We start from the raw sequence: 23,103 nt of genomic DNA on the forward strand, positions 1-23,103 counted from the left end.
CCCCTCCCTTCCTTCCTTCCTTCCTTCCTTCCTTCCTTCCTTCCTTCCTTCCTTCCTCCCATGCTGGGGATTAAACCCAGGACTACATTTGCAGGCCTTTTTGTTTGTTTTGAGGCAGTCTCACTAAGTTGCTAAGTTGCCCAGGCTGAGCTCAAAGTTGGGATCCTTCTGCGTTAGCTTCCTTAATACTGGGATTGACAGGTGTGTGGTACCATACCTACCTGTGTAGGTGAGTTTTGACTAGTTGTCATTTTAGGGGTTCTTGAAAGACACATAGAAGGTTCTTCTTTTTAGTTTTTGGAAGCCTAAAGGTAAGTTGTACAGGTGTGGGAGGTCAGTCATGGGAAGAAGAACCAGGCCAGAAGTTGGCCACCTTCTCATACTCACATAATAAATTTCTACCTTGCCATCATTAGAATTTAAACTCATTGGTTATGTTGACTATGAAAAGAAGTTATATTTATGTTTAAAAATTGGGCATTGTCTCTAACACTGAAAACTAGCTTAATTGCAGACAATTCCAAAATTATGACAGTATTGTCAGGTCAGATGAATGTGTTTTATTCACCTTTTGTCTGAGAAAGCTAGAGGCTTTAACTTTCTAACACATTAGCAGTTACAGGCCCTTTAATATTACTTTATATATTTTAAAACATATATATCCTTTGACAGACTTAGGAGGAATACATAATAGAAGTTTACAATTTTGTGCCCTGTTCTACTCCAGCCATCTTTCTCTTACTAATTCAGTTCGTGGGCAAGTGGTTGTTTACTTTTTCTCATGAGGACATTTCTCAAGATTTATATGATAGAAGAAAAGGTACTCCGTAGTTGTTAGGGAGATGCAAATTAAAACCACAGTGAGATACACTGTCCACCTGTTAGTATGGCTAATGTAAAATAACTTGACAATACTAAATGCTGGCGAAGATCACAAATGAGTAAAACTCAGACCTTGTTGGTAGGAATGCCAAATGGCTCAGCAACTTTGGAACACACTTTGGCAGTTCTTATTAAGTTAAACATATTCTTACCATATAAATCAGCTGTCCCACTCATAGCTGTTTACTCAAGAGAAATGAAAGTTTCTGTCTGTATGAAAATCTATACATGAACCTTTATAGTGATTTTGTTCATAATTGCCCAAACCTGGAAACAACCCAGATATCTATCATTTGATGAGCAGATAAACAAGCTGTGATACATCCATAGTCAGCATAAAAAGGAATGCATTATTGACATATGCAACAAGATAATGACTCAGATACTTATGATAAAAGAACGAAGCCAGACTCAAAAGACCATGTATTATGGTTTCATTTATATGCTGTGCAAGAGGCAAGAAATACAGGACAGAGGATAGATCAGTGTTGCCAGAAACTAGGAATGTGGGAGGGGACTTTAGGGGATGATGAAATATCTTATATCTTAATAGTCAAAGAGATTTCATGGCTGTTTGTATGTGTCAGAATTTGTAGAAAGTTCATAGAAAGGGACACCTAAAAAGGGGGCACCTGAAATTTTACTAGGTACAAATTATACCTCAGTAAACTTGACCAAAGTTTTATACAATAAGAAGAAAACTGTAGTTTTGAAAACTCCAAAAAGTAACATTATGGCCATAGATTTTTTTTTTTTGGTACCAGGAATTGAACTCATGACCTCATGCTTGCTTGGCAGGCACTGTGCCACTGAGCTATATACCTGGTCCAGCCATAGATTGTTGAAGCCAAAAGAAGCAAACTTTCCAAGGAGTTTTATCCATATGTCAGATGATGACCATGTGTATATGGAACACATGCCATCTCTTTGCCTCAGTGGTTGTTTCAGATGCTGTACTATGGTTTGGAAAATTCCTTGAACTTGCAGATTTGATTTCGCTGTCTATGAAAGAAACAACTTCTTTTTCTCCTTCTTCTCCTCCTTCTCCCCTTCTCTTCCTTCTCCTCCTTCTCCTTCTCCTCCTCCTTCTCCTCTTCTCCTCTTCCTTCTCCTCTTCCTTCTCCCCCTCCTCCTTCTCCTCTTTCTCCTCCTTCTCCTCCTTCTCCTCCTCCTTCTCTTCCTCCTTCTCCTCCTTCTTCTCCTTCCTCCTTTCCTTTCTCCTGCTTCTCCTCCTTCTCCTTCTCCTTCTTCTCCTTCTTCTGCTTCTTGCTCCTGCTCCTTCTTCTTTTTTGGTAGTGGGAATTGAACTCAGGATCTTGCACTTGCCAGGCAGGCGCTGTGCTACAGAGCTATATCCCCAGCTCCAAAAAAACACCTTCTGATTCTGATTCTGATTCTGTTTCTTTTTTTTTTTTTTTTTGTCTTTTTGAGACTCGCTATGCAGTTCAGGCTGGCCCTTGAGCTCACTTTGTAACCCATGCTGATCTCAGACACACAACGATCCTCTTGCCTCAGCCTCCTGAGTGCTGGGATTACAAGCACACACCACCACACCTGGCTCTGATTCTGTTTCTAAAAGACTCTAGAGAATTTATTGAAAGAGTTACTTTCTGGGCTTTCATCATTATAATCATGGGAATTGGCTTGTACTTTTTAGTAAGCCAACTTAGGGCACATTGGTAATTTAGAAATCTTTTAAGATGATGGTCTCTTCAGCTTCATGGAGTTTCCCAGTCCATATCTGCCCCAGTCAATGTTTGCATGAAAGTGAAAAGTACTGTGGAAGTAAGAGAGACTGAAGGGGATTAGAGGTGATGTGGTGATAATGGTGGGAATCACTTTGTAAGCACAGTGGTTAGGATGTTGAGGTGACAGTTGAATTGACTTGAAGAAGTCCAAGGGAGTATGCACATTGACGGTAAAGAGCATTTCAGGCAGAAAGCTGGAGACAGGACCTTGGACAGATGTGTCCCCTGTGAGGAGCAGCAAGGAGACCCTCATGGCTGGAGCAGCTGAGCAAGGAGAGTTGTGGCTGTTGAAGTCAGGAGGGTGGGCTGGTCATTAGGGCCTTTTAGGCCGTAATATGGTCTTTGCCTCATAGTCTCAGTAAAATGAAGGCCATAAAAGGATTGTTTTTTGTTTGTTTGTTTGTTTCCAGTGCTGGTATTCAACTCAGGGCTTTGTATATGCTAGGCAAGCACTCTACCGAGTTATACTCCCATTCCACTGAAGGACTTCAAATCAAGTAATGTGATTAGACATATTTTGAAGGGTCACTCTGGTTTCTGGTTTGAGAAGAAATTAGGGTGGCAAGGGTAACAACTGGGATACCTCTTAGGAGGCTTTCACAGAGTTAAGAAGTGAGGTTTAGCTTGGAACCAGATGGTGGCAGTGGTGATGAGAAATGGTTAGATTCTGGGTCTCTAATTTTAAAGATTAAGCTAGCAAGAGCTCCTGATGGCTGTGTTGTATAAGGGAAGGAGAAAAGACAGGAGTAATGCTGAGGGTTTTTTGACCCAAACAATTGGAAGGGTGGAAGGGTCATTAATTACGGGGTAAGCCTGTGGATTTGGAGGGCACACCAGGAATTAAGGGGTGGGAAAAAGTGAGTTTGAGGTACCCTTGACATTGCGATGGAGATGTCCAGTAGAGAGTGGATGTATGTGTGTGTCTACTTTAAGACACAGTGCTGGGCTGGGGATACAGTTTTGGGAGATGGGCAGAGACTAGATTTGATTGCAAGTGAATCTAAACAGGAGAGAAGCACTAGGACTGAGCCCTGAGGTACTTTAACACTAAGTGGTCTGAGAAGAGAAGAAGGGTAGAGCTGGAAAGCCAAGAGTGTAGAGTTCTGGAAGCCAACTGAAGGGAGTCTAGGGAGGAAAGGATGACCAACGTCTCCATTGGCAATGATAGATCGAAGAGGGAAAGATTAAGATTTGCCCAATAGTTAGAAAAGTTTGTGTGAACTCATTCTTAATATAGCCTTTCAGTGAAGTTTGTATTGTCTCCATAAATACCTGTATAAGCATGTACATTTATGTATGTACAAAATATTTTTAATACTGAATATTACAAGGGTAGGCAGTGAATGTTTAAATTTTTAAAAAATTTAATAAAAGACACATGGCTACAATACCCCTCAGAATACTCCCTCTTGCTTGTAGCACACTTATGCCATCATTCTTGCCACTTTCTGAAGCAGTTCTGGAAGTCCTCTTTCTTGAGTGTCTTTACCGGGGCTGATAAAAAATTAGTGAATGTTGCTGCCAGCTGCCATCTAAAGGAAATGCAGGCTCGTAGAAACATTGCAGTGCGTCTGCAACTACTTTATTCACTGGATCCGGCACTGTACAGCTTCCGGCTCTTCCCCAAAACCAGAATGATCATGAAAGGTGAATGTTTTGGATAGATTCGGGACATTGAGGTAGCCACAACAGCACAACTAACCAGTCATGAATTTTTATGTCGCACCACATATGTGGTAATCATTTTTCTAAGCACATGTCTTGTATTCATTTCGTCCTAATAACATCGCTGTGAGGTTTTGTTGTCATCCTCATTTTCCAAGAATTGGAGGGACAGAGAGGTAACATATGAAGTACACTGTGTGGGGCATGGGTTTATATCTAGGTAATTTGGACTCTCAGCCTCTGTCTTACTTAACCTCTGGACTCTACTACCTTTTTCTTATATAAACAAGTAGTCTAGCCTTGCAGCAGTGTAGCTATAACTAAAGGCTTAGGTCTGCTGATATCTAGAGAAGGTAAAAGCAATGAATAAATTTAACTACTTCGATCAAGAAGTCAGTTATATTTTGGAATGTTCTTTGTACAGAATCCTCAGTGGCTCCAGGTTGTCCTGGGGGACCTGTCAGTCACAGTGTCCCTTGTTTCTCTCTCATTTGTTTGAGATAGGGTCTCTCTATGTAGTTCAGCCTGGCCTTGAATTCCCTGTGTAGCCCAGGGTGGCCTCAAATTCATAGCAGTCCTCCTGTCTTGGCCCCCTGAGTGTTACGGTTATAGGCATGTGCCTCCACACGTGGCTCTTTTTCTCTTTCCTAGCTGTGGGTGTGTGGCATGGTTAGCCTGGTTCACAGGTAGGCATGTGGAAGTAAAGTCCTTCTGGTAGGTTTGATAGATCCTTTAGAGGTAGAGGCCCTTGCTTTGGAGACAGTAAGGTGGGAAGATAGACTCTTAGGACTATCAGGTGCCTTATTTCTAGCTATAAGGCGACGTCTTGAGACGAGGGAACGTTAGAAAGAAAACAACTGAGTATTTGAAACTCTGGATCTCACCATACCTCCTCATAGACGGAGTGGTGAGAACCAGTAGACTACCTTTTCTGTTTGAGCGAGACATCTAACACTGACCATTTGATTCCTCTTATATCCTGAAGTCCTTGAACCATTACATCCTTTGTAAAGTTTCTCACGTTTTATGTTTTTTCCCTGGCCCTCGCTCCCTAGCTTAAACCCACACAGCATTATGCCTGGATGGTTGTAGTGGTGTACTGACTCTTCTCCTGATTCCCAGTTGTGGTCTACTTACTTTGTCATATTGTAGAGCAGTGCCAGATTCATATTCTAAAAATACAGTTTGAGTTTATTCTGCTTTGGGTTTCTGTTGTCTACAAGACAAAGTCCAGACTCCTCAGCCTGCCCTTTGTAACTGACTCCACATTTCTTTAGCAGTATTGACCCTGTTCATTCACTTACTTAGTCGAGTGAATGTTTATGCCTGGACTCTGGTGAAATCCCCAGACAGAGTTTGTGGGAAGTCTGGATAGTACATATATAATTACAAATCTGATGAGAATTCTGAAAAGAAAAACAGAGTATATGAGAACACTCATCATGGAACCTAGCTCTTGAAGAGCTGGCTGCAGAAGTGACATCTGTTCCTGGAATACACAACTTGTGCCTTCATTCAGTGCCCTTCAAGCCGTGCTTAGACGCTGGCATTGATGACCAGCATAACTGTAGAATGCTGACAGGGTGTTAAACCAAGGCTGGAAAGCAAAGTACTGTGCCGTTATCAGAGGTCCTGTTCTGGATCACTGTGTACACTTGGCTTTCTGTTAGCGTAGACTCAGATGCAGTAGGTCTGGAGTGGACGTAACCACCTGCATTTTAAGCAAATTTCCCCGATGCGTGTGATGTGCACCGAAGTTTGAGAGCCACCGTGTTAGAGTGCACAGGTGACTTGTACATGTGAGCAGCAGACACTTGGAGAGGGAACGTGCGATGCCACGGCATGTTCATACTAATGTAGATGATGGTTCATAGCGTCAGGAGCAGACAGCGCACATGTTCCCTGTATCAGTCCTCAGAAATGTAATTTGTTAGTTCTCTGTTTATTTTTATCTTTTTTCTTCAGTCTTGTTTCTTAGCTACTTTTTGTTTTATATTGAACACCTAACAAGTTTTGCTAAAATTTATTTTTAAACTAGATAAATAGGACATTACCTCTGACAATGAGACCATTATACTCTTTTAAATTAGTCTTTTTTTCTTTTTGTGTCTACTTTTTTTACCTCATGATTTTGGAATTACTGATGTTAAGAATGTTCTGCTATATTTTCCGAATCTTAAGAATTTCTGTTGTGTCTTGGTTTTTTTGTCTTTTAGCCTGTAGGGTTTGACTTTATTCAGCTGCTTGTAGATGATTCTGGTTGCCTGTTTTTTGCTTAATGTGAGTGGACATCTGTCTGCATTGACACAGACCTGCAGGAGTATGTGGCTCAACTGGTGAATAGATCCAGCAGGCAGCACAGCTCTGCTTTTCGTTCTTTTTTTTCTTTTTTCAATGATTTCCAAAATAGTATTACTAGAAATAATACCAGGTAGACATAAGACAGGTTTTTCCTTTGTTATATGTTCGTCAGATATTTCTTTAGGGAAATAAACAGTTAAAGTCTTCTTTCCAACCCTCTTAATGGACATTTTCCTTCCCATCCTTCCATAGAGAGCACAGTTCTGATATTCTCATGAATTTTATGCATGCTAAATTGTCTGTATGAAGTGTGATTAACATATATGGTGAATATTTACATTTTTAAAAATTATTATAGTAAAAGACACATTGTCATTAATCTCTGGCAGATACTCCTTTTCATTTCAAGCACACTTATCCCAACATTCTTGCCACTTTCTGAAGTAGTTCTGGAAGTTCTCTTTCATGAGTGCCTGTCATTGCTCTACTGTGGCTGTCTCAGTGTCCTGAATTGATCCAGTGTGTTTACTTTCATTGTCATTTTGACTTCACGGAAGAGCCAGAAGTCCCATGTTGGCAGGGAAGTTAAAGGAGGGAAGGCTTAATGTCGCTTATGGTTTGCAGAGGTTTCGGTCTATAGTCGGCTGGTTCCCAGGCAGGGTGACACAGCAGCAGGGCATCACAGAAGAGAAACAATTCATGCTGTGGGAGGCAGAAAGCAGCAATACCAAGGAGCAGCAGTCACTTTGTTCTTTATTATCATTGCATAAATGCACTGATAGGAGAGATTTTCTGAGCAAGTGGCATTCATGAATTGGATGGCTGCTTCTTGGATGTGAAGCGGTAACTGTCTTTGTACCATCCAGAGCCTTGTTCTTTCCCTTTTATCTAGATACATGTGGTAGAGTAGAAAGAACAGTATTATAGCTACTGTGTATTAGCACATGTCTGTAAGAGTCTTCCTAATTATTATTAGTTTTACTTTTTGGTGCCAGGTCTGCTTCCATGCTGAGCACATGCTCTACCCCTCAGCTACATTCCCAGGCCCAGCTGTTTTTTGTTCTTATCCTGAAAACGTTTTAGACTAAAGTACATGGGGAACTAACATTTTTATGAGTGTGTGTTGTGTGCCAGGAACTGTGCTACTTTCCCTATGTTCATTGTTTCACGTGATACTCAGAGCAAGTTTATGAGGTAGTAATTATCCCCATTTTACAGATGATTGTGGCCCAGAGAAGTTAAGTCCTTGCCCAAGTTAAGTGTTTCGCCACATATCAGTACCAGGACTGCTATTGAAGCCGAGGTCAGTGTGATGTGAAGGCCAGTGTGCTTCCTGTCTGCTCATTGCCTGCAGTTGCTCATGCAATGAGATCAGTCACTCTGTATTGGACATGTGAGCTGTAAAAATTATGATTGGTCCTATGACCTTACCACTCTGTCTAGTGCAGGTATTTAAAACCCCAGTGCATCAGAACAGAATATCATGGGAGTAATTTTCATAGTATTAAAATTCTCATTTGAGAACCCTGGCATTGTAAGTAAATAAACTTTGGTCCTTAACAACTTCATTCAATAGGTAGGTCTTTCTGTTGAAAAATGTGAATGTCTTCCATAAACCCTAATTGCATATATGTAGCATAAATATTGTTTCTTTATTGGATTTTTTGCAGAAGTAAAGCCTTTTTTGTTTAAAGGGACTTGCTTTTGAGCTGTGAAAATTTAATCATGATAGTTTATTGGTTCAGCTCTGGAGAAGCTGAGGCAAAGCTATTTTGCTCTAGCTAGAGCTATTTATATACCATCACTGAGAGCTCCTTTTTATATTATTGGTGTTATGTGTACTAAAAAAAGGAATGCTAAAGGAAACTTAGAGTTTCTTTTTATTCTGTGCCCTTATTCACCACAATGATATTTTTAGAAGTTATTTCATCTAGCTATCTCTCTTCAGAAAAGGCTTTATCTTTTTCACAGTGGAAGCAGACAAGAGCTCAGCTTGAAGCCATTCCTTCGGAAGTCTTCCTTTCTGAGGGGTGACGGGATCAGAGAGAGTGGGACTTTGTGTGTGAGTTGAGCCTTCTTGCCCTTAGCCTCTTCCTTATCAGTGCATCTGCTTCATTGAAGGGAGAAGTGACCACAAGTTTAACTAGAGACCTTTAAGAAAAGGTGTTAAAATGTAAGAGACCTTATTTTTGAGTTTTTCTTTGCAGAAAGAAATATGTGTTAGATGTTTGTCCTCACTTCTGTTTTGCTTCCAGGGACCATTATTCTGCTTAGCTCTCCTTTTAGAAGAGTGCTTTGCTCAACAGGGCTGGCAGGTAATCATTTCTTATTGCAAATATCTGCTGAATTGGACAAGTGTAGAAGGAAATGACGGCAGAATGGCTGCTCCAGCAGCTACAATTTGTGAGCTGAAGCTTGGAGGACAAACTAAGTTCTAAAAGAGCAGGAGACACACAACTTCAGTGTTCTTAACAGTTAGGTTGGTCAGTTTGCAGCCGTTTTTGGAAATGAATCTCTCGAAATCATCAGATTTTAGGCCTGGATGTGGGGCCTCAGCAGTGCGAGCATGTTGTTTTGCCGCTGAGACAAGGCTGCTGAGTCTGCGTGAATCTTGTTTGCTGGCCACAGTCACAGGCAGCAGTATATTGTGCTTAGTATGGTTTTCCCAAATATGCACGCGAGTGTGTGAATGCATACATAAGGTGTCATCCGTCTAGCCTTTCGCATTTTCACTGAAACTTTGTGTTTTTCTTGATTTATCAACTACTTTATGAGAGATATCATAGTAATATGTGAAGTACTGTTTTCATCTTATCCTGTAACATGAAACAGTATGTTTCAAAAGGCAGAATTACGTAAGACTTTCTTTAAAAGTTAGTGAATTATGCACCTTTTGAATTTAGAGGAGAGATAGTATAGAAGTTAGGTTTCACAACTGCAAATCAACTTGGAAAAGGCCCTCTGAAAGATAATGCATAATATGATTCAACTTCTTTTCCATTAACATCTTGAACTATGGTGTAAAGTTTTGTATTTTTATTCTAGAAATACAGCTGACATTAGCATTCAGGTATGTGGTTCAGTTTATTTCTAGTGAAAGTCTTTTAAAATTAAGTTAAATACAGCACAGAGGACATAGAAAATCAATAATATTTCATTTCTTTTAAGTAAGATCTTTCTATATACATTTGCTTGGGCTGCTTATAAATTTCTTCCTTTACTGAGGTATTTTATAATAAATGTCAGTTATAGATTTAACTGTAGCAAAAAAATAGTGCAAGTTCTGTAGTATCTTTAATGTATCAGGTAAAAAAAGTGCTTAGCTAAGTATTAGTATAGGATAGTAGTGCAGTCTAAAAAAAGTTATTTTAAAAATGTAGTGATATCAGTTGGAGAGCATTGAGGACCTTGGTACTTGGAATATGACAGAATTAAGTATATTGTACTTTAAGGTACTAAAGCTTTTTTGCTTATTGGTTTTCTTGTTGTAACCCTTCACATAGAATAGAGATACTAGACATCTTTGCTGGTGAGTGTGAACTTGATTTAAAAATATTTTTAAGTATAATTACTTCCATTCTAGTGCTGTACAAGATTTAGTACCTTATTATTATCTTTGTAGTCTAAAGATTTCCACCCTAATATAGCTATAGACAAAACACAATTCTGGTGGTATTATCAAGTGATTGATAGAATTAGTTAAAGCTAATTTATTAAAGTATTAGAAATTTAACATTGAGCACATTCAGCTTTTTGATAACCATGTACGCATCAGTAAGTTTAAAAGAAGCCTCTAGGGCTGTTACTAAGAAATATTTCCTCTTCTTTCAGAAATAGCTAACTCAATTAAGTGCAAATTAAATACTCCATCAGGTTCTTCTTTTTCTATAAATGTGACCAAATTGGTGCTTTAATGTGGCAGCCAAACTAGATAGAACAATATTTTAAATTGGTCTTCATCTTTGAAATATACAAACTGGAGAAAACTTTGCTTTATTAATATATGCTTAAGGATAAATGAAGGTTGGGCATGTTTTTGTTATTGGGGGAAGATGTAGGGATCTGTAAAAAGCATTTCCTGGCTATCAGGATTTGTTTTTGCTAATGAGAGGTTGATGAATTTGAGAATAAGGGAGAATTGTATAGATAGATACAGGATAAGACTTTAATGAATAATATACATGAGGAAAAATCAGTGTTTGATATCTGAATGAAAATATATAGCTGCTTTAAAAAATACACATCATTTAAATTAGTGACCTAGTATGTTGTTGTATTTGGAATTACATAAATGAAACACAGGGGGGCTGGGGATTTAGCTCAGCGGCAAAAGCGCCTGCCTGGCATGCGCATGGTCGTGAGTTCGGTTCCCAGTACCAGAGAAAAAAACCAAAAAAAAAAAAAAAAAAGAAGAAGTAAGAAACACAGGAATTCTATCCTTTATTACCACTGGTGTGGTACTAAAACATTTTGAGTTGTGCTTCATTGCTATAAAAAGTGTTAATTTATTGATTCCATTTTTTTATAGTTCCTCTTCTGAAGGAGTATTGCACTATTGGAAAATTGGAATATTAACTTACAGAGGAGCCAGAAAATCTTTATATATCTAAAAGAAATTCCTGTAACAGCTTATTTTTTCCATTTCTGAACATGATGACATTTCCTTCATTTCTCTATACATTTTTTAATGACAAAAGAGAAAGTCTTATCACATATAATACTTATGGATAGCTTGCTTTAAGTATAGCATTTTTGGATGTTAACTTTTCAAATATTAAAGGAACCAATTAGTTTTAGTGATGTAACATTTCATCATTCTGATATACTGAGAATTAATCTTGTAAAATATCCTTAAAACTTAAGAATTAATTATTTTGCAAAAAATGTAGGTGAGAATATGAAATATATACTGTACTGTGTTGACAACAGAGTTTGTGGTCATAAGTAGACTTACTAATAATTCATAAACCTGGAAGAAATTATCCTTGTCTTAATCTTTACTGGATTTGAACAAAAATGTTATCAGTCACCAGTGTTGTTGGTAGGAAAACACTACCCAGGACCCAGTGTGATATCAGAGTATCGAACCCTTATTTATGGAGCAAAACAGAAGCTGCGTTTATGGCTTTTGAAGTTGACAAAGTGTCATTTCCTGCTGTCCCCATCTGGGTACTCTGCCTTCCCCGTTTGGTTTATTCTTAGAGTTTATGTGTTTTGACTGTGGATGGAGGAGGTTAATGCAGATGGGCTCAATCTGCTGCAGATGTCCTTCATAGGTTTTCATTTTAATACCTATTTAAAGGCCTTTTGTGGAGAAGAAAGTAAAGTTTTAGTTCAAATAACTGCCAAGTTAACATTTGTTTGTAACTTTACTAAACTGCCACTTTTACCTAGGACATTCTATACTTATAAAACATACTTTATTATATTTTCTGTTACTGAATATAGATCATTTTTCAGAGCAGGACAACTGTTAGTTTTAGTTGATGTATTAAGGGAATTGTTAATTTTCTCTTTGTGTGATTTAAGGGCAATACATTTTGGGCTGGGAATGTAGCTTAGTGGTGGAGTATTTGGCTGGTGTATACAAGAACCTAGATTTGATCCCCAGTGCTGGGGGGAAAAAAGGAAATTCATTTTAAAACAGCCACTTAATGTGTAACTTGCATACCAATATCTGACACATTTTTCTTGGTATTTGGGGAACCATAGTAAAGACAGAGCTCCTGTCTTCAAGGGGTTTTTCCATTCTAGTAGTTAATAATAGGCAATATTCACTTAAGCAAATAAATGAGATAGTTTCAGATTGTGGTAAATTAGTGAAAAAACCAAACTGGGTAATGGTGTTGCAGGGAGATTGGGAATTACAAGTGGGTAGAGTTATAGAGGTTTGTTAGTGGGGAAATAACAAAGGAAGGTCTCCGAATGTAACCGGAGGGGCCGTGTCCAGGGAAAGCAAGTGCAAAGGTGCAGACACCAGAAAGGCTGAAGAGAAGACCGATGTGGCTGGTGGCTGGGAGTGGAGGAATGATAGTCGCTGGGTAGGGCGTTTTGACTGGGTTACATCCGAATGGGGCTTTAGAGTTGAAGAATGGCTGTTTTAAAGTTATCAGAGAAAGTCATCAGAGGAGAAGCATGATGCTCTTAAATTTATGCTTTTGAAAGACCGTTCTGGCCTCTGTGTATAGCACAGATTGTGGAGGGGCAAAGGAGCATGCAGAGAAATAATTTAAAATCTACTGCCCTGTCCAAGGGAGAAGTTGATGGCTGCTCAGATTTGAGTGGTAGCTCTGGAGGTTCTGAGAAGAAAATGGATTTGTGATGGACATGGCAGCCCAAAAGCAAGAAATGGCCTGGTCTTTTCCCTTTACCTAAGCCCTCTGGTTTCTAATAGTTGTGGCAGCTTTGAATCTCACTACACATGGCAAGGAGGGCATGAGGATGAGACAGTCTGTGGTACAGGCTTCATACCAGTCAGGTTTTGTATTATTAAATATGATAAATTGCAGTGTCTGTTCAATTTGTTTCAAATGTGACATTTCGTATTGCAGGAAATGTTTTCGTATTTGTCCAACCAGCTAAAGAAGTTGTCAGAAGCCAACTACGAAAGACTGTTGCAGACACCTCACAATCCCATCTCACTAGGTAATTTTTAATTTTAGAAAAAGAAAATCAATACTTCTGATCTATCCTTAGGAGAAACTTAATGTTTGTAGGAAAAGAGGAAACTTTTTGATTATAGTATTTGTAAATTCATTTTGGTATTAATAAGTAAATGAACAAATTTAGTTAGCCTGTAGAAATTTATTTCCAAGATATTCTATCCACTGAAAAATGAGAATCAATTAATAAATTACGTATTGCTTCTAACCGAAATAGCTTGATCTCTAGTAAGAACTCAGGAATTAGAACTTCTTCCAGTTAACAAGGCACCAACATACCAGAAATTAAAGGTCTTTTTACATTGTTTTTAATATTATTATTGCTTATTTTTTAGCCTCTGTATGTCTGTAATTATTGTAATTTCATTTGTTTGTATAAGGACCATGTGTTTCTGCCCTGTAGTAAAAGGGCTACTTAAAAATGATAATGTGACTATTGATCTTAATACATTTAACTTAAAAGCTTCATAATTATCCCCTTTTAATTTGCAAATATGTATACTTTAATATGTTTCCTATTTCTCATGCATCTGAGCAAAGTAGGAAAATGGATCATTTGTAACTAATACCTTTTCAGGAAAGGGTTTCTATGGGAAACTATTTGGGCACTGACATCTAATAAAAATGACCCCAATCCTTTGCTGGTATGTGGAAGGTGATAGTGGATAGAGTATCAGTTCTGCCAGGTACTGTTCTCTAACGTTGTTTTCCCTATCTCTAAAGTAGAGGTAATGATCTCTCATTGTAGATTTATTAAAGAATTGGTTGAGGTTATGTTTGTGGAGTGTCTAGCATGGTCAGTCTTCAGTACATGGTAGCTATAGGAGTGCTGGTGTATACAGAAGACAGTCCTGGAATGCTCATTTCCACTTCTGTGTGCAGAAGCTGACTTTACTTAGTCTCATCTATACAGAGTATCTATCCATTCTCATAAGTTCTTAAAACGGTTGAATTCAAGTAAGCAGTTGTATTGATCATGTCATTGTTTCATCTCTTTAGCTGGAAAAATTCACTTTCTGGGAAGGTGATAAGGAATTTTGTTCTTGATCCTGAAAATGTTAATTTATATAAAAATACATTTGGTAAGCAAGCAAATCCTTGCTGTAATTAAATACATTAAAGTGGTACTATGCCACTTAACAGTGAATAAAAAGTACAGTAATTTCTCCATCAGTTTGTTTTGAGTGATTTTTGTGGCAATAAATTGAAACTTCTTTGGGGATACTTTTTTCTTTTTCAGCTTTGACACTTAAGACACTAGATGTACACCATGACAAAGGTGTCACTCAGCTTGGAGCAATGCTTTTTACCAGACATGTTTCTGGTACCACGTGAGTATGTTTAGAAGAGGTTTTGGCTTTTCCAAGTTGACTCACATAAAGTACCTTTCCTCAGCAATTATCCCTCATGTATCTGACAGTTCATTGTGGAGTCCAAGAATAATGAGGTAGAGAATCTGTAAGGCTATTATTATCTGTCTTCCTATACCTGAAATAGTCCCAGAAAGATATGAATCTTGTTTGTTTTAATAGATATGTGGAAACAAAGTTTCATCACCTCTTTGTACAGGTCTTTGTCTATATGTCCTTTGTTAGGTGACCCTCAGTGATGTGAAGTTATGGTATTAGAAGTAAGTTGTCTTCCTTACTAAATTCAGGTGGAATGCCTGCTTCCTAAAGTAAAAGAGTTCTGTAATTCTTAACTAACTATTGCTTTAGAAACATACTTTTTCCTCATAGTATGAAAATCAGTGTTATTTTACACTGTGTATTTGATGAGGTCAGAAAAAAATAATTTGAATCTTTTTCTTCAGATACTTCTGTAAAGGATTTCACTCTACTGTGATAGAAACTTCAGCTCAAAGGGCAACTTTTCAAAAGAGGAAAAATCTTAGATTAATTACCTTTTACCTTGACGGACTGTTTCTACAGTGTAGTTTCTTTTTTTATTTTATTTTATTTTTTTTGGTTTTTCTCCGTACCGGGAATCGAACTCACAACCTTGCGCTTGCCAGGCAGGCGCTGTGCCGCTGAGCTAAATCCCCAGCCCCCTACAGTGTAGTTTTGATGTTTCCAAAATGGTTTTTTAAATTTTGCTTTTAGTGTTGCCACTATCTGTGTTTCGGTTGATCTTACTTGACTTCTTCTAAGAAAAGAAGTAAAAGATTAGAATCTACTTATATCTAAGTATGCCATGAAATGCAGTGTAGGAAATGCATGTGCCATTGCAGAATGTTGTGGTTTGCTGGCCACCACCGTGCTGTAAGCGCTAACGTATTTTCTTTTGGGTGTTTGCTCTAAAACCTTCCGTTGCACAGCATTGATCAGATAGTTGGAATTTAATTTGATGATTGTGGTGACACATGGCAATCAATCCAATCCACGTGATTTGACTTCAAGTGTACATATGTAAGTCTGGTTCCAGATATGGCACAAAAAAGTAATTTTCCTTTTACTTTTTTGAATATGTGAACATGTTTGTGATTCCTAGAGCTTGTTGATTTTTCCTAGAAAATAAATAAATGGTAATCAGCAGGCAGGACTTTTTCATGTAAAATAGCAATGTATTGTATAATTTCATTAGAAGGCTGACACAGTCTGTTTGCGTAAGCCATGATTTATGGCTGTTTTTAAACTTCTTGATAAGTGGGTGTATGGCTTAGTAATGGCTATCTTTTATTTATGGGTGACATTCTGTTAATATCAGCAGACATACTAAGTTGATAAATCGCCCTTTCAGGGTTGTGCCTCTTGGGTTGGTGCAAACTGTGAGCGGCCACACTTTCAGAGGCTTTATGTCCCATACCAACGCCTACCCGTGTGCTTACCTAAATGCGGCAGCGACCATCGGCATGAAGACACAGGATGTGGACTTGTTCATCAAGAGACTTGACAAGTGCTTAAAGACAATAAGAAAAGAGCAAAATAAAGAGAGCGTACCTGGAGTTGACAATTATGACAAAACTGAAAATGTGGATATTGAAGAAACCGCTTTAAAATTAGATAATGTGCTTCTGGACACGTGCCAGGATAGTTCTTCATGACCTGTGAGGGATTTCTTTGTGATAATTTGAAGAAAATGATACAGCTGCAGTACAGATAAGCAGTTTTAAGATAGGGCTTGAGATTGTTGACTTGAGAGTTTTATAGAGAACGTTTAATCAGGGAGAGGGCGGTGGGCTGAGCCTTTGATGATTGTTGTGTTTTCAGTCTTGGACTGCCTCATCCTTATGACCCTTACCAAGTTATAATATACAATTAGCTTTTCTCTAATTGTGAGAGTATTTGTCAATGAAGCGTCATTAGTCAGATAATTCAGACTAATGTAATGACTATAAAATTACCTCTAATTCTCTTTGTGCAGTGCTTCTTCCTAACCATTCTCCAACATTCACACTCCTGTTCCTGATCACACAGAATTTGGAGAGATCTCCGCTGCTGCTAATTATTGGATGTTTCCTTGTATGTCACTTTATGCCTGTAGAAGGGACATTCTCCAGGGAAGCAGAGTCGTGGTATAAACTTCAATTTTTTCCAGCTGGGGATAATTTCCTTGTGTCTAAGCAACACGTAGGGAAGTTTTTGGTTGTCACAGCTGGCGGGATTATTGATAGTGGGCGGAGGCCAGGGGTGGCACTTAACATCCTACAGTGCACAAGACAGACTTCCGTAATACAAAATTATCCAGGATGCTGAGATTGAGAACACTTCAAATAAATGAACCCTTCAAGCAAAGAGAAGTTTTCCATAGCAACTTTAGTTATCAGTGGCAAATCATGTGCTGCATAATGGCATTTTCATCAACGGACATGTAAAACCATGGTCTCATAAGAGTCTATGATCTAGTGACATCATAGCTGTCTTGATTTGTGTGAGTGCATGCCGTGATGTTCCCAAGTGCCCAAATCAGCTAACACTGCATTTCTCAGGCCATGTCCCTGTCGTTAAGTGACAAGTGGCTATACCTCAAAGAAGATAGCTCTATAAATGTTATCAAACTACTGCATAGAGAACCTTTAGGGATAACGGGGATCACTAGTCTTCAACATGTCATAAATTGTTTTATATGGCACTTGTACACTTTTCCACTTGGGCAGGTGAAAACTATTCCACTTGCTGTGTTTGCCATAAGCAGCCTTGTATATTGATGAGTTTGCTTAGATGTGCATAGCCACCATCAAGACTGACTGGCATGGGTTTTTTATAAACATTTTTGCTGGGGAGATGAAAATGGTGCAGTATATTAAATAGGTCTATTCCTCTCTCTCTGCCCATAAGCTCATTTTCTGAGCACAATCCCAGATTTTTGGGTCTAACAATGAGTTTTGTTAATTTTAAGAGATGGACTGGTATCTCATAGCTTGTGAAGTTAATGAAGTCTCCAGATGCAACACTGTACCAAGGGGTGTATCCCATGACCTGCTCTGTGGAGCACTGTTCAGATAAGAGATGTTTGTGGGGTGTGGGTTGGGGTAGAGAAGAACAAAAAATTTTGCAAAGTGCTTTTCCAGATCTGCATGTGGAATATTAAAAACTACTGCAAATTCCTTTCCTGAAGACTAATCTAGTTTGAATATATCGTTGTCCAAAGAGGAACCCATTTTTAAACAATGAAATACTCAGCCAGGCATGGTGGTGCACACCTGTAATCCCAGCACTTAGAAGGCTGAGGCAGGAGGACTGTTGCGAGTTTGAGGCTAGCCTGAGCTACAAAATGAACTCAAGGCCAGCCTGAACTGCATAGTGAGACCCTGTCTCAAAAAGCCAGAAAAAATATTTACTAACTCACCTTCACTAGACTTTGAGAAATACTGCAAGAATAGATGCTGTGTTTGACTTCTGGGTTTACCTTACTGATTTAGCGGTGTAAACTTTATACAAGAAAGATATGAGGGAGTGTATGTGTGAGTTACACTACTTAAGGCAGGTTTGGCAACCTCGGAAATCAAGACTGAGTTGAACTGCAGTACTTAATAAATGTGTACAGGTTATTTTTAAGTGTGTTATCTCCGCAGTCCAAACATTTAAACATTAAAAATAGTTACAGTGACTCAGTTCAAATGAGTAAATCCTGGATTAAAAAGTTGTATAATGTTTTCTGTGTGAATTTGGGGCCAAATTGTAGAACCAGTGTAGCCTAAGAGGTGCAGCTGAACCCCAAGAGTCCAAGACGGGAAGGGAATATTGCACATGTAAATGCTGGCAGAGCTTACTCTGCACGGTAGCCAGAACAGGTCATCCACATTGTGTCATCGTCATTTAGCTTGACAAAGGCCAGAGCCTCCTTGTCTGAAGCATATCAGCAGTTCTTGGGCTTTAGCTACTGCATAGATAATGATTCTGACTGAAGGTAAATGACAGAAACCCACATGGGAATGATAGATATGTTGCAGCACCACTCCTGATGCATAAGATCAGCTGCACTTTTCGTGATTAACTCCTTCTTTCCCAGTGCTTTTGAAAGTCTAGCTCTGTTCTGCCTTGCTTCAAGTTTGACCCTGACATCACAGAACTTGCAATTTTCAATCTCTGCCCCTGCTCCAGAGTCATTTTCCCTCACCCTCTACCATTTCCACATACAGTACAAGTGTTAAAACGAGAACCTAAGATTGCTCATCGTAAATTGCCCACACTGCTTGGTAAGCCTCCTAATTGGTCTCTTACCCTGGAACTGTGGCAGCGGCCATGGGGGATCCATTTCCAATCTTCACTTCAGATGATCTCTTCTCTCTTCATGGTTTAACTATTTTTATTATTAAGCCTATCAGGCAAAATTTTCGAGTTCGGTTTTTAAAGTCGTTGAGATATAGTAGTCTGCCTAGAAAATAAATTCGAATAGCACAAAGCAGTCTTTTGGTCACCACACAGCATGTTACTTATTCACACAGCGGGGAGAGATGCTTTAAATCAGCCTCGCAGTTTGGCTTGCAGAGTCTCTGCTGATGAAGTCTCACTGTCAGGGGATGATAGGTGACGCCAGCCTTCAGAACTCGGTATCCAACTGCAAATCTTTCTATTTAGCTTCCTTACTAGTTGGAGTAAGTTATAGGATATGAATCACTGGTTACAGTTCTGTTTAGCTAATAAGCACTTGATGTACAGGATACTAAATCTGAATATAAATTAATTTCTTTTCTAACTGTTGGACCCAGCATTTAATTTTGCTGTTTCTATTTCTTTAACCACTATCACTACAATAAGAACTGAAATTGAGGCCTGAGCTACAGAATGTGCTTTCAGTTTTAGACTGTGCTTCTGGCTTTCAAAGACTTTAGTAAAATTTAAACATAGGTGACTTTTTAAAACTGGTGATATTACTTTAATATTGAGTTAATGATAAGAGAGTTAAATTGTTGTGTAGTTTCATAGAGGTAAATTGAAAACAATAGCAAGAAAAAAACTGACAAAATGTTTTGGAATACAAACACGTGGTACATACCAAAGTTGGGTTTACTTTTCCCACTGTGTGAGATGTACTGATTTCTGCTAAGCCCTCAACTGTTCTTTTTATGTTTTTCATTCATGAGGCTAACCTTACTTTATAATTTTTTAAATCCAGTTTTTTATACATAGAAGTTTTGTCATTTCAGAAGTTTGGTAACCTCTGACCAATTTGGTAAGAACCAATTGAATATGCTCTTAACAGTTAGAAAAAAAAAGTTCTGTAAGCAGTTTTTTCCTTGTCTGTCACGTGGCCTTGGTTCTGTGTCTCTTATGGCCGAGCTCAGTACACAGGCCTGACTTACCCAGTGCGTCCGTTTGTGCCTTATTTTTAACTGTGATTTTGACCACTGTGGTATATATGATGTAAGGTGATGAGTTTAAGGCTCATGAAGGTATCTTTGTTGCTTCCCACCTAATATTCTGCAGATCAAGCTAAGGCCTTGTGGAAATATTTATACTATTTTATCAAGTGATGTCCTCATGAACTTTTAGGAAAATATGAAGAAAAGTTGTGTTTAACTGTGTAACTGGGGGTGGGGATTTTAGCTGGGAGAACATGAAGTTGATGTCAGCCTGCTAAACTTGTATGTCTTACCAAAACGAAAAAATATTTCCAGAAATATTTCTAGTATAGACTGTTTAAAAATAACAATGAATTATATAATTTATTGTACAAAATAAATTTTTAATAAATCATTGACAGTACATTATATTATTCTACCTAATCATCACTACAAATAAAATCTGAAAGTACAAATAACTGACACTTTCTGTCATTTGTCATTTGTTGATTCAGTCATCAGTATCAGCTTGTCCATGAAGCAGACCTATAATGAAGATCTTGAGTCATGACTGGGGATTAAATTATTGAGGGAGGAGACATTGATTTCAGCAATCATTAATCATTTTGCAAAGGTTGAAATTGGACATTTCACAATATTTAAACTTTCTTTTTTTTTTTAGTATTTAAGCTTTCTAAGAGAAACTCATCTTTTGAAAATAGATACCACTGCCTTCTTCAGATTTCTTTTTTTTTTTTTTTTTTTTTTTTTGTGGTACCAGGGATCGAACTCAGGACCTTGTGCTTGCCAGGCAGGCACTTATGCCACAGAGCTTTATCTCCAGCCCCTCAGATTTCATTTTAACTTGTGCTTCTTGGATTATACAGGTAGTTGTCTTTGATTTGGAGTCAGATCTCTGCACCGGTACTTACAATGTGAGTTTAGCCTCTAAATCTCAGTGTCATTATATATGAAATGGCAAACCTTACAGGCCCGATGATTAAAGGAGATGATAATATTTGCAAAGTGATTCACTCACTAACTTAATTGCTATGATGTGCTGCATGAAGCTCCACAATAGTAAGTTGTGATAGATTTGAATTAAAATGTGTTCTTAGCCAGGCGTGGTGGCGTACACCTGTAATCCCAGCACTCAGGAGGCTGAGGCAGGAGGATAGTTGTGAGTTCAAGGGCAGCCTGGGCTGCAAAGTGAGCTCAAGGCCAGCCTGAACTGCATAGCAAGACCCTGTCTCAAAAAGACTAAATAAATAAATGTGTTGTTTATTTATTCAGTAGAACTTTTTCTGAAAGGGATTAGCAATGAATATTGTCCATTCTCCAGTGGAAATTAGCTATAGTTGATTTTTATGACCACTTTTATTTTCAAAGCTTTTCTAGCTTTTTTTATCAAGTTGTTTTACATTTGAGGATTAAAAAAAGAGTTACAGTGCATTGAGTATTTTATCACCTGAAATGTCAGATCCTAACCTTGGAGATGTGACCAGAGTCAGTTCATGTCACTGTGACTCCACGTGGATGGTATTATCTGACCAGAGTGTTTGGTGTAGTCAGAAGACCTACAGCACAGAGTTGTTCACTATATTTGACTCTTCTTACATCTTTATAGTAGAATGGCTGATCAGGCCTCCTGAGTTTATATCTTCAGCAGACCTTTTTTCTGACCCCAAACTCATATGCATCTGGCTAATCACCATCTCTTGGATGTTGTCTTGTTGCTGAGACAAAATACCCGACACCCAAAGTTAGAGGAAATGTTTATTTGGGTTGCAGTTTGTAGAGGTTTCAGTCCATAGTCAGCTGGCTCCAAGGCTAAGTGGCACGTGGCAGAGGGGCATCACAGAGAAGAAACAGTTTCTTGCATGCAGAAGACAGCACAAGCAAGCAAGGGACCTTAACGGTGTCTTTCTGCCTCTTTTATCCAAACTACTTAAGATGGGGGGCACTCACAGCCTTAATCCTAGCGCCCTTGAGGCTAGCACTGCACCATGAATCAATCCCAGTGTCACCCTAGATCCAGCCACCTCTGAAAAAGCCCACATGTGACTGCATGAGGCTTTGGGAGGACATCTAGACACAGCCATAGCAGGTGTTTCAGAAACTAAAGATGGTTCCTTTTTCTTCCTCCCCAAAAATATGTTCTCACCTAGACTTCACATCACAGTTATTCACACTCTCTTACTTCCATTGCTTAGGTTAAAAAACCCTGTGAGCTTTCCTTGATTCTTTCACATCCTGTGTTTGGTCACAAAGTCATGACTGTCTTGAAAATGTACCCAGAATCAAGCCATTTTGCCCTCCTGTAGCCAGGTCTGAACTCCCAGTGTTTCTTGTATTATTTGAGGCCCTCTTTACTCCTCTCCCCCAAAACGCTCTTCCTGCTTCTCCCCTGGCCTCTTAACAGTCTCTCCTCAGTGCTTTTCACTTCAGTAAGTGCTTTATAGAGAACCCTTGTAGTTGAACAGAATCTTGCACTCCTGAAACACGTGTGAACCAGCTTTCTACCCAGTACAGATCCTCAGCAGGTTGTTTGTGTTGGTACAGTGTGTTTGCAGTACATCTCTTTTGAAACAGACTGTGTCACCTACCTGCTTTTTGTACCACAGGAAAAAACAAAGCCCTTGCTGTGTCCCCAAGGTCCTGGTATGTCCATCCTCACCCATCTCTTTGTCCTCCTGGCTTTTCAACTCCTCATCTTCCCTTCCTGTTCCAGCCAAACCAGCTGTCTTTCTAGGCACACTTTGCCCTGGAGCTGTGGCTCTGGCTATGCCTTCTGCCGGGGAACATCTCTTAACCCAGATGCTTGGCTCCCCCACTTCCATAATGGTTTATTAAAGTCTTCCCCATTTTCAATGAGGTCTACACTGACTGCTCTTTTAATATTGTAGCTGTCTACCATACCCTCACCATATCTAAAATGTCTTAAAATCAAGGGTGAGGTTTCAGTTTTAGCGTCCCTAAGAATTCCCTGGAGTTCTTGTTTAAATCCAGATTGGGTTCAGTAGGTCTGGGGTGGGGCTGGCATCTCTAGAAGATCCGCTGGGGTTACCCTTGCTATATTGGTCCCTGGGCCACACTGAGGAGCAGGGGTCCCACGCACTGC

At 38.9% G+C, this 23,103-nt stretch overlaps 1 protein-coding gene across 3 annotated transcripts in view; it reads left to right on the forward strand.

The window, feature by feature from the left end:
• The window catches only part of Sepsecs (Sep (O-phosphoserine) tRNA:Sec (selenocysteine) tRNA synthase), a 99,417-nt gene extending 82,805 nt beyond the window's left edge, over window positions 1-16,612 (forward strand). For all 3 annotated transcript variants that reach the window (XM_005392041.2, XM_005392042.2, XM_005392040.2), the window contains 3 exons: window positions 13,148-13,241; window positions 14,499-14,589; window positions 15,998-16,612. In XM_005392041.2, the coding sequence (XP_005392098.1) occupies window positions 13,148-13,241; window positions 14,499-14,589; window positions 15,998-16,301 (489 nt within the window). In that variant the 3' untranslated portion in view covers window positions 16,302-16,612. The remainder of the gene's footprint in view (window positions 1-13,147; window positions 13,242-14,498; window positions 14,590-15,997) is intronic.
• Window positions 16,613-23,103: the final 6,491 nt, after the last annotated feature.

This window comes from Chinchilla lanigera, unplaced genomic scaffold, assembly GCF_000276665.1.
Source record: "Chinchilla lanigera isolate Chin_1 unplaced genomic scaffold, ChiLan1.0 scaffold00042, whole genome shotgun sequence".
NCBI classification, from domain to species: Eukaryota; Metazoa; Chordata; class Mammalia; order Rodentia; family Chinchillidae; genus Chinchilla; species Chinchilla lanigera.